Here is a 12,961-nt window from a genome sequence, read left to right on the forward strand (position 1 = left end):
TCGGTTGGAGCGCCAGGAGAGGACTGGGATTGGCGGCGTGAACACAGCCTACAGGGGGATAGTGCGCCCCAGCTAGCTGGCAGGGAATCCGGGGAAAAGTCTGGAGCTCCCGAAGAGGCAAGAGACTTTTTCTTCCCTCTTTCTTTCCTGCTGCATAAGGAGAGGGGATTAAGAGCGCTGCTTAAAGGAACTCCAGAGACGGGCACGAGCCGCGGCTAGAAGCACGGGCCCCAGAGACGGGCATGAGACGCTAAGGATGATGCTGCCGCCACCAAGAAGCCTGTGTGCGAGCACAGGTCACTATCCACGCCCCCCCTTACGGGGAGCCTGTGCAGCCCGCCACCGCCAAGGTCCCGGGATCCAGGGACTTCTCCAGGAGAACACATGGCGCACCTCATGCTGGTGCAACGTCACGCCAGCTTCTGCCACTGCAGGCTCGCCCCGCATCCGTACCCCTCCCTCCCCACGGCCTGAGTAAGCTAGAACCCCAAATCAGCAGCTCCTTTAACCCCATCCTGTCTGAGCGAAGAACAGACGCCCTCCTGCAACCTACACGCATATGCATGGCCAAATCCGAAGCTGAGCCCCTGGGAGCTGTGAGAACAAAGAAGAGAAAGGGAAATCTCTCCCAGCAGCCTCAGAAACAGCGGATTAAAGCTCCACAATCAACTTGATGTACCCTGCAGCTGTGGAATACGTGAATTGACAACGAATCATCCCAAACTGAGGAGGTGGACTTTGAGAGCAAGATTTTTAATTTTTTCCCCTTTTCCTCTTTTTGTGAGTGTGTATGTGTATGCTTCTGTGTGAGATTTTGTCTGTATAGCTTTGCTTCCACCACTTGTCCAAGGGTTCTATCCGTCCGTTTTCTTTTATATTTTTTTCTCTTAATAATTATTTCTTTATTTTAATAACTTTATTATAATTTAAATTACTTTATTTTATTGTACTTTATCTTCTTTCCCTTTTACTCTGAGCCATGTGGATGCTGCAGCCAGGAGTCACTGCTGTGCCTCTCCTCTGAGGTGGGAGAGCCAACTTCAGGACACTGGTCCATAAGAGACCTCCCAGCTCCACATAATATCAAAGGGCGAGAATCTCCCAGAGATCTCCATCTCAACACCAGCACCCAGCTTCACTCAACGACCAGCAAGCTACAGTGCTGGACATCCTATGCCAAACAACTAGCAAGACAGGAACACAACCCCACCCATTAGCAGAAAGGCTGCCTAAAATCGTAAGTCCACAGACACCCCAAAACACACCACCAGACATGGACCTGCCCACCAGAAAGACAAGATCCAGCCTCATCCACCGGAACACAGGCACTAGTCCCCTCCACCAGGAAACCTACACAACCCACTGAACCAACCTTAGCCACTGGGGACAGACACCAAAAACAACGGGAACTACGAACCTGCAGCCTGCAAAAAGAAGACCCCAAACACAGTAAGATAAGCAAAATGAGAAGACAGAAAAATACACAGCAGATAAAGGAGTAAGATAAAAACCCACCAGATCTAACAAATGAAGAGGAATTAGGCAGTCTACCTGAAAAAGAATTCAGAATAATGATAGTAAAGATGATCCAAAATCTTGGAAATAGAATAGACAAAATTCAAGAAACATTTAACAAGGACCTAGAAGAACTAAAGATGAAACAAACAACGATGAACAACACAATAAATGAAATTAAAAATACTCTAGATGGGATCAACAGCAGAATAACTGAGTCAGAAAAACAGATAAGTGATCTGAAAGATAAAATAGTGGAAATAAATACTGCAGAGCAGAATAGAGATAAAGGAATGAAAAGAACTGAGGACAGTCTCAGAGACCTCTGGGACAACATTAAACACACCAACATTCGAATTATAGGGGTTCCAGAAGAAGAAGAGAAAAAGAAAGGGACTGAGAAAATATTTGAAGAGATTATAGTTGAAAACTTCCATAATATGGGAAAGGAAATTGTTAATCATGTCCAGGAAGCACAGAGAGTCCCATACAGGATAAATCTAAGGAGAAATACGCCAAGACACATATTAATCAAAACTGTCAAAAATTAAATACAAAGAAAACATATTAAAAGCAGCAAGGGAAAAACAACAAATAACACACAAGGGAATCCCCATAAGGTTAACAGCTGATCTTTCAGCAGAAACTCTGCAAGCCAGAAGGGACTGGCAGGACATATTTAAAGTGATGAAGGAGAAAAACCTGCAACCAAGATTACTCTACCCAGCAAGGATCTCATTCAGATTTGATGGAGAAATTAAAACCTTTACAGACAAGCAAAAGCTGAGAGAGTTCAGCACCACCAAACCAGCTTTACAACAACTGCTAAAGGAACTTCTCTAGGCAAGAAACACAAGAGAAGGAAAAGACCTACAATAACGAACCCAAAACAGCTAAGAAAATGGGAATAGGAACATACATGTCGATAATTACCTTAAATGTAAATGGACTAAATGCTTACACCAAAAGACTCAGATTGGCTGAATGGATACAAAAACAAGATGCATATATTTGCTGTCTACAAGAGATCCACTTCAGACCTAGAGACACATACAGACTGAAAGTAAGGGGATGGAAAAAGATATTTCATGACAATGGAAAACAAAAGAAAGCTGGAGTAGCATTCTCATATCAGACAAAACAGACTTTAAAATAAACACTATTAGAAGAGACAAAGAAGGACACTAAATAATGATCAAGGGATCGATCCAAGAAGACGATATAACAATTGTAAATATTTATGCACCCAACATAGGAGCACCTCAATACATAAGGCAAATACTAACAGCCATAAAATGGGAAATCGACAGTAACACATTCATAGTAGGGGACTTTAACACCCCACTTTCACCAATGGACAGATCATCCAAAATGAAAATAAATAAGGAAACACAAGCTTTAAATGATACATTAAAAAAGAGAGACTTAATTGATATTTATAGGACATTCCATCCAAAAACAACAGAATACATGTTTTTCTCAAGTGCTCATGGAACATTCTCCAGGATAGATCATATCTTGGGTCACAAATCAAGCCTTGGTAAATTTAAGAAAATTGAAATTGTATCAAGTATCTTTTCCGACCACAACGCTATGAGACTAGATATCAATTACAGGAAAAGATCTGTAAAATAATACAAACACATGGAGGCTAAACAATACACTACTTAACAACAAAGTGATCACTGAAGAAATCAAAGAGGAAATCAAAAAATACCTAGAAACAACTGACAATGGAGACACGATGACCCAAAATCTATGGGATGCAGCAAAAGCAGTTCTAAGAGGGAAGTTTATAGCAATACAATCCTACCTTAAGAAACAGGAAACATCTCGAATAAACAACCTAACCTTGCACCTAAAGCAACTAGAAAAAGAAGAACAAAAAATCCCCAAAGTTAGCAGAAGGAAAGAAATCATAAACATCAGATCAGAAATAAATGAAAAAGAAATGAAGGAAACAATAGCAAAGATCAATAAAACTAAAAGCTGGTTCTTCGAGAAGACAAATAAAATTGATAAAACATAAGCCAGACTCAACAAGAAAAAAACAGAGAAGACTGAAATCAGTAGAATTAGAAATGAAAAAGGAGAAGTAACAACTGACACTGCAGAAATACAAAAGATCATGAGAGATTACTACAAGCAACTCTATGCCAATAAAATGGACAACCTGGAAGAAATGGACAAATTCTTAGAAATGCACAACCTGCCAAGACTGAATCAGGAAGAAATAGAAAATATGAACAGACCAATCACAAACACTGAAATTGAAACTGTGATTAAAAATCTTCCAACGGGGCTTCCCTGGTGGTGCAGTGGTTGAGAGTCCGCCTGCTGATGCAGGGGACACGGGTTCGTGCCCCGGTCCGGGAAGATCCCACATGCCGCGGAGCGGCTGGGCCCGTGAGCCATGACCGCTGAGCCTGCGCGTCTGGAGCCTGTGCTCCGCAACGGGAGAGGCCACAACAGTGAGAGGCCCGCGTACTGGAAAAAAAAAAAAAAAAAAAATCTTCCAACGAACAAATGCCCAGGACCAGATGGCTTCACAGGCGAATTCTATCAAACATTTAGAGAAGAGCTAACATCTATCCTTCTCAAACTCTTCCAAAATATAGCAGAGGGAGGAACACTCCCCAACTCATTCTACGAGGCCACCATCACCCTGATACCAAAACCAGACAAGGATGTCACAAAGAAGGAAAACTACAGGCCAATATCACTGATGAACACAGATGTAACAATCCTCAACAAAATACTAGCAAACAGAATCTAGCAGCACATTAAAAGGATCATACACCATGATCAAGTGGGGTGTATTCCAGGAATGCAAGGATCCTTCAATATACACAAATCAATCAACGTGATACATCATATTAAGAAACTGAAGGAGAAAAACCATATGATCATCTCAATAGATGCAGAGAAAGCTTTCGACAAAATTCAGCACCCATTTATGATAAAAACCCTGCAGAAAGTAGGCATAGACGGAAATTTCCTCAACATAATAAAGGCCATATATGACAAACCCACAGCCAACATCATCCTCAATGGTGAAAAACTGAAAGCATTTCCACTAAGGTCAGGAACAAGATGAGGTTGCCCACTCTCACCACTCTTATTCAACATAGTTTTGGAAGTTTTAGCCACAGCAACCAGAGAAGAAAAGGAAATAAAAGGAATCCAAATTGGAAAAGAAGAGTAAAGCTGTCAGTGTTTGCACATGACATGATACTATACATAGAGAATCCTAAAGATGCTACCAGAAAACTACTAGACCTAATCAATGAATTTGATAAAGTAGCAGGATACAAACTTAATGCACAGAAATCTCTGGCATTCCTATACACTAATGATGAAAAATCTAAAAGTGAAATCAAGAAAACACTCCCATTTACCATTGGAACAAAAAGAATAAAATATCTAGGAATAAACCTACCTAAGGAGACAAAAGACCTATATGCAGAAAATTATAAGACACTGATGAAAGAAATTAAACATAATACAAATAGATGGAGAGATATACCATGTTCTTGGAATGGAAGAATCAACATTGTGAAAATGACTCTACTACCCAAAGCAATCTAAGATTCAGTGCAATCCCTAACAAACTACCACTGGGATTTTTCACAGAACTAGAACAAAAAATTTCACAATTAGTATGGAAACACAAAAGACCCCCAATAGCCAAAGCAATCTTGAGAACGAAAAACGGAGCTAGAGGAATCAGGCTCCCTGACTTCAGACTATACTACAAAGCTACAGTAATCAAGACAGTATGGTACTGGCACAAAAACAGAAAGATAGATCAATGGAACAGGACAGAAAGTCCAGAGATAAACCCACGCACATATGGTCACCTTATCTTTGATAAAGGAGGCAGGAATGTACAGTGGAGAAAGGACAGCCTCTTCAAGAAGTGGTGCTGGGGATACTGGACAGGTACATGTAAAAGTATGAGATTAGATCACTCCCTAACACCATACACAAAAATAAGCTCAAAATGGATTAAAGACGTAAATGTAAGGCCAGAAACTATCAAACTCTTAGAGGAAAACATAGACAGAACACTCTACGACATAAATCACGGCAAGATCCTTTTTGACCCACCTCCTAGAGAAATGGAAATAAAAACAAAAATAAACAAATGGGACCTAATGAAACTTCAAAGCTTTTGCACAGCAAAGGAAACCATAAACAAGACCAAAGGACAACCCTCAGAATGGGAGAAACTATTTGCAAATGAAGCAACTGACAAAGGATTAATCTCCAAAATTAATAAGCAGCTCATGCAGCTCAATAACAAAAAAACAAACAACCCAATCCAAAACTGGGCAGAAGACCTAAATAGACATTTCTCCAAAGAAGATATACAGACTGCCAACAAACACATGAAAGAATGCTCAACATCATTAATTAGAGAAATGCAAATCAAAACTACAATGAGGGGCTTCCCTGGTGGCGCAGTGGTTGAGAGTCCGCCTGCCAATGCAGGGGACACAGGTTCGTGCCCCGGCCCGAGAAGATCCCACATGCCACAGAGTGGCTGGGCCTGTGAGCCATGGCCGCTGAGCCTGCGCGCCTGGAGCCTGTGCTCCTCAACGGGAGAGACCACAACAGTGAGAGGCCCATGTACCACAAAAAAAAAAAAAAAAAAAAATCTACAATGAGATATCATCTCACACCACTCAGAATGGCCATCATCAAAAATTCTAGAAACAATAAATGTTGGAGAGGGTGTGGAGAAAAAGGAACACTCTTGCACTGTTGGTGGGAATGTAAATTGATACAGCCACTATGGAGAACAGTATGGAGGTTCCTTAAAAAACTATAAATAGAACTACCATATGACCCAGCAATCCCACTCCTGGGCATATACCCTGAGAAAACCATAATTCATAAAGAGTCATGTACCACAATGTGCATTGCAGCTCTATTTACAATAGCCAGGACAGCAACCAATAGCCAGAAGCAACCTAAATATCCATTGACAGATGAATGGATAAAGAAGATGTTGCACATATATACAATGGAATATTACCCAGGCATAAAAAGAAATGAAACCGAGTTATTTGTAGTGAGGTGGATGGAACTAGAGTCTGTCATACAGAGTGAAGTAAGTCAGAAAGAGAAAGACAAATACCGTATGCTAACACATATATATGGAATTTAAGAAAAAAAATGTTATGAAGTACCCATGGGTAAGATAGGAATAAAGTCACAGACCTACTAGAGAATGGACTTGAGGGTATGGGGAGGGGGAAGGGTAAGCTGTGACAAAGCGAGAGAAAGGTATGGACATATATACACTATCAAACGTAAGGTAGATAGCTAGTGGGAAGCATCTGCATAGCACAGGGAGATCAGCTCGGTGCTCTGTGACCACCTGGAGGGGTGGGATAGGGAGGGTGGGAGGGAGGGAGACGCAAGAGGGAAGAATATGGAAACATACGTATATGTATAACTGATTCACTTTGTTATAAAGCAGAAACTAACACACCATTGGAAAGCAATTATACTCCAATAAAGATTAAAATAATAAATATTTTTAAATAAATAAATAAAGGAAGAAAATATACATGACCTATAAGTTCATAAATCAGACATAGCCCTATTAAAATTAGGGCACATTTCCTTTAGTCCTTACTAAAAATTAATAGTGATAAAACTTACCATCTTCATATTGTTTTTTCCGAGTTGTACTTTTATCAAGTGATCCATCTAGAAAGCCTTTTCCAATCTCCGACCAAACCTGAAAATAGGAAAACATATCTATTACCTAATATGTAAATTTTCCAAATCATATCAAGCAATCTAAGCGAACAGTTGGAAAACCTTTCTCACTAACAGAACTGTTAATTAAACTCTCCTTTTCAAGTGGGCTGCATAATCATTTACTCCATAGTCTTTAAGGATAGGTCACAAATATATTTTAATAATTTCATTCAAAGTACTTTCAAACTAATTATAATTAGAAAGTCAAAAGTTCCCTTCCGGGCTTCCCTGGTGGCGCAGTGGTTGAGAGTCCGCCTGCCGATGCAGGGTACATGGGTTTGTGCTCTGGTCCGGGAAGATCCCACATGGCGCGGAGCGGCTGGGCCCGTGAGCCATGGCCGCTGAGCCTGCGCGTCCGGAGCCTGTGCTCCGCAATGGGAGAGGCCACAACAATGAGAGGCCCGTGAACCGCAAAAAAAAAAAAAAAAAAAAAAAATTCCCTTCCTGAATTTTAAAGAAGTATATGCACAGGGAGGAAAAGAACATTGCAGTAGAGTCAATTCTCAATGTTTTATTATAATGGCACCAGTGGATAAGTAAAATTCATCCGGAATTCCAAATTTTTACTTCACCTGCAATACTGATAATGCTTGCCTGAGATCCAGAAAAAGGTTAAAAATTAGTCTAAGGTTTAGAGAGGGTAAACAACAGAATAGGCTTCCAATTATTTCAAAATTGGATAATTAGCCCTTAAAAAATTGTTTACAATTCAAAAGTTCTGAAAGAACCTGGGAAAGGACCAAACACTTATTAATCAATGCTAAATATTTTTTAAATTATTAATAGAGTTAAGAGTCCTCAAGTCTTATCTTACAAAGATATGCCTTTCAGATTATTTAAATGTAAAAAATTAAACTATTAAAAGTAATGTAGGGCTTCCCTGGTAGCACAGTGGTTAAGAATCCACCTGCCAATGCAGGTGACACGGAAGATCCCACATGCCACAGAGCAACTAGGCTCGTGTGCCACAACTACTGAGCCTGCACTCTAAAGCCCATTAGCCACAACTACTGAAGCCCACGTGCCACAACTACTGAATCCTGCGCGCCTAGAGCCTGTGCTCCACAAGAGAAGCCACTGCAATGAGAAGCCTGCGCACCGCAACCAAGAGTAGCCCCCACTCACCACAACTAGAGAAAGCCCGCGCACAGCAACAAAGACCCAATGCAACCATAAATAAATAAATTAATTAATAAATTAATAAATAAATAATGAATTAAAGTATAGAATCTTTATTAAAAAAAAAAGTACTGTAAAAATGTAGGAATACCCTTAAAGTGAGAAAGAAGTTCAGCTTTTTGCTGAACAGACAGAAATCAACAAGTCTTCTTGGATCTCTGAGACAGAGGAGGACCCAGGGCAAACTGAGGCCCCCAAGACTAGAGAGACAGGTGAAAACAGGGAGTCACACTTTACTGGAACAGACATACAAGTGGAAACTACCTCAGGAACCAGTGCTGGGGTAGGAAAACCTGAACTGTAATTGACAAATGGCTAGAGATTCAGTATGACAACTCTGACAGTTAAAAACTCCAGGGGACCCAGACACAGGGCCCCCCAAGTGAGATTTACCTCCAGGAGCTTGACCAGGTTCCCTCAGTAAATATAAGAGAAAAATCCCCTTAGGCTTCCAGCAGGGAGAATGAAAAAGGAACCCATTTAAAATAAGGCAGAGCACTCTGCTCTTCTTAACAAGGCCTGCCCTCAGAGGGAACTCATTAGCCAGAGTCTAACCTTCTGGGGTATTAACAGAGCTGGGAAAGGGATATTCAATCCCAGTCAAGTCTAGTCTTTCCCATGGGAGAAGGGAAGTACTGAACTCCCGCCTATTCTAGCCATCCTTTCCCACCTAAGGGGGGAGAAAAAAACTGAGAAACACTGGTGAAGTTCACAGTCCAAATGCATAGGCTCACTAAAAGACAGACCTAATCACAGGATTATGGAATGCTTCCCCTTTCTCCACACCTCACCACCACACTGCTAAAGGCCTATATACACTAGTTTCTTTTACACAGTACATCATGTCTGGCTATCAAGAAAAAGTTACGAGCCATACCAAAAGGCAAAAAACACAATTTGAAGAAACAAACCAAGCATCAGAATGGCAGGAATCTTGGAATTATCAGATCAGGAATTTAAAACAACTATGATTAATTGCTAAAGGCTCTATAGGGTAATAGGCTAAGGGCTCTAAATGATCCTTAAGTAAAGGATAAAGTAGACAGCATGCAAGAACAGGTAGGCAATGTAAGCAGAGAGATGAAAATCCTAAGAAAGAACAACAACAACAAAAAAAACCTAGAGATCAAAAACACTGTAACAGAAATGAAGAATGCCTTTAACAGGCTTATTACTGATAGTATACTGGTTTTGGCTTAGGAAAGAAGGTGTGATCTAGAGGATATATCCATGGAATCCTCAAACACAGTTTCTTACAAAACAAAAAATACTCTTTCAATATGATCCAGCAATCATACTCCTTGGTATTTACCCAAAGAAGCTGGAAATTTATGTTGGTACAAAAACCTCCACAAGATATTTATGGCAGCTTTATTCATAATTGCCAAAACTTGTAAGCAACCAAGAGGCCCTTTAGTAGGTGAATGAATAAACTGTGGTACACACAATGGAATACTATCCAGCTAAAAGAACCATGAAAAGACATGGAGGGGGAATGCCCTGGTGGTACAGTGCTTAAGAATCTGCCTTCCAATGCAAGGGACGTGGGTTCGATTCCTCATCGGGGAACTAAGTTCCCACATGCTGCAGGGCAACTAAGACCGCGTGCCCCAACTACTGAGCCCAGGTGCTCTAGAGCCCATGCACCGCAACTACTGAGCCCGCATACCACAACAAAGAACCCACGCTCCGCAACGAAAGATCCCACATGCCACAGCTATCCCACATGGCACAACAAAGATCCCAGGTGCCACAGCTAAGACCCAGCACAGCCAAATAAATAAATATTTTTTTTTAAAAAAAGAAAAGACATGGAGGAACCTTAAATATTAATACATATTGCTAAATGAAAGAAGCCAATCTAAGGGTATATACTGTATTATTCCAATGTCATACAATATTCTGGAAAAGGCAAAATTATGGATACAAGAAAAAGATCAGTGGTTGCTGAAACTGGGGGGGACGATATTATAATGATGGATATATGTCATTATACATTTGTCCAAAGCCACTGAATGTACGGCATCAAGTGTGAACCCTTACATAATCTACGGACTCTGGGTGATTATTATGTGTCCAATGTAGGTTCATCCTTGGCAAAAAATGCACCATTCTAGTGAATGATATTGATAATGGGGGAGACTATGCATGTGTGGAAACAGGGGGTATATGGGAAATCTCTGTACCAACCTCTCAATTTTACTGTAAACCTAAAACTGCTTAAAAAAGAAGTCTTTTTAAAAAAGCACTATAGGGGGGCTTCCCTGGTGGCGCAGCGGTTGAGAGTCTGCCTGCCGATGCAGGGGACACGGGTTCGTGCCCCGGTCTCGGAAGATCCCACATGCCGCGGAGCGGCTGGGCCTGTGAGCCATGGCCACTGAGCCTGCGCGTCTGGAGCCTGTGCTCCGCAGCAGGAGAGGTCACAACAGTGAGAGGCCCGCATACCAAAAAAAAAAAAAAAAAAAAAAAAGCACTATAGGGGACTTCACTGGTGGCCCAGTGGTTAACACTTTGACTTCTAATGCAGAGAGTGCAGGTTCGATCCCTGGTCAGGGAGCTAAGATCCCACATGCCTCGCAGCCAAAAAAACAAAACATAAAACGGAAGCAATATTGTAACAGATTCAGTAAAGACTTTTTAAATGGTCCACATCAAAAAGATCTTTTAAAAAAATAAAAATAAAAATTTAAAAGCATTATAAATAAACATAAAAGCAAATGAAAATTGAGATAAAAATAAAAAGCTCTTACAGATTAGTAAGAAAAAGAAACACATTGATAGAAATATGGGTGAAGGACATGAGAAAGCATCCCACAAAAGATGAAACACAAGTTGTTCAGCAAAAATATTAAACAATGTTTAACCTCACAAACAATAAAAGAATTATAAATTTTAATCACAAAAAATCATTTTTTACTTACAAGATAGGCAGATATTTAAAAGACACATAACTCTAAATGTCAAAAGCACAAGGAAAGAGCACGCTAATGCTGGTGGGAAAATAACTGGGACAATGTTTTTGGAGGGTAGTTCAGAAACAGTATGCAGTTGGGTGTGAGGTGAACATTTTTCACGTTAACGCCTGTGAAAGCGGTATGCATCTTATGACTGACGACATCTCCCAAGTGCTGTCAGCCAAGCAACAGTCGTGGTGCAGCTGTCACTGCCTCTGCATTCACAACCTGGTTAGTGCTCCTGGTGGCATGGCTGGACAACAGCAGCCCCGGGGTGTTTCAGAAATTAAAGATCATTTAAGGCAGGATTTTAAGTCATGTTTATGGTCTGAAAACTTTGACAACTTCCAGTAATGTTAAGAAAATACCAGATTGCTGCCAAAAATATAAAATTTGAATCTAGTCACACCCAAAAATATGTAATTTGAATCTAGTCAAACCCAAATGAGGGACAGTCTACAAAATAATTATCCTGTACTTAAAAAAAAATGTCAAGGTCAAGAAACAAAGAAAAGCTGAGAAACTGTTGCACATTATAGAGGTTTGACCACTAAAAGTAAAGAAATCTGAATATGGGCTCTGGATAAAAGTATGGTATGAATGCTAAATTTCCCAAGTTTGACAACCATGTTGTTGCTATATGAGAGAATATCCTTGTTTTTAGGATATACAGACTGAAGTATTTAGGGGGAAAGAAGCAAAATGTCTACTTTACTCTCAAATGGTTTGGGTAAGGAGAGGAGGAATGGATGGATGGATGGATGGATGGATGGACGGACGGACGGACGGATGGATGGATAGACAGACAGAATGAATGACAAAAGCAAATGGGGCAAAATGTAAACAACTGGTGAACCTGGACGAAGGATATTATGGGAGTTCCTAGTACTAGCTGCAACTTTTCTATAAGTTTGAAATTATTATTTCTACTTTGAAATTCTAAGGAAAGAAAGGTAAAGAAAATGCCAGCATAAAAATATGCAGAATAGGAATAGGTATCAGCAGCTTAGAATAAAATTCTGGAAATAATAGTGGAGGTCCTGTTTTAAAACTGCTGTCTCATCAACATGAAAAAAATCAGATAACAACTGAGTCAAAAATTGATTCTTCGTTAAAATATGAAAACATTTTAGGAATTCCTTAGCCAATTTGTTTTAGCTGGGTAACCTGAGTAGTTTACTCTAAGAAGGGGAATTAGAGTGATTTTTCCACTTTTATTTTTACGCTCCTGAACATGTGAACATTTTCTAAGAAATGTATATTTTTCAATCATCAAACACAGGTAATAAAACAATTTTAAAGGGAAAAATGATAATATTAAACAGTGACAGAGTGTTAAGCCACAGTGCCTAGTGATTTTGTTTTACACACATTGTGTTATTTAACCTGTTTTTATAGATTTGAAAATAAGTGATTTCTCAGAGATCCAAAATGCAGTGAAGTAAATGACTTAAGTATGATTTGAAACAAATAAAGTAATATAATGTTGAGACTGATAAAAATAAATAATAAAGTCCATATGTGAGTTCAGAAAAGGC

At 40.0% G+C, this 12,961-nt stretch overlaps 1 protein-coding gene across 2 annotated transcripts in view; it reads right to left on the reverse strand.

Moving 5' to 3' along the window:
• The window catches only part of LOC116756568 (cytochrome P450 20A1), a 78,620-nt gene that overhangs the window by 37,408 nt on the left and 28,251 nt on the right, over positions 1-12,961 (reverse strand). For both annotated transcript variants that reach the window (XM_032637189.1, XM_032637191.1), the window contains exon 6: positions 7,189-7,267. In XM_032637189.1, coding sequence (XP_032493080.1) covers positions 7,189-7,267 — 79 coding nt within the window. The remainder of the gene's footprint in view (positions 1-7,188; positions 7,268-12,961) is intronic.

The sequence above is a fragment of the Phocoena sinus genome, chromosome 7, assembly GCF_008692025.1.
Source record: "Phocoena sinus isolate mPhoSin1 chromosome 7, mPhoSin1.pri, whole genome shotgun sequence".
NCBI classification, from domain to species: Eukaryota; Metazoa; Chordata; class Mammalia; order Artiodactyla; family Phocoenidae; genus Phocoena; species Phocoena sinus.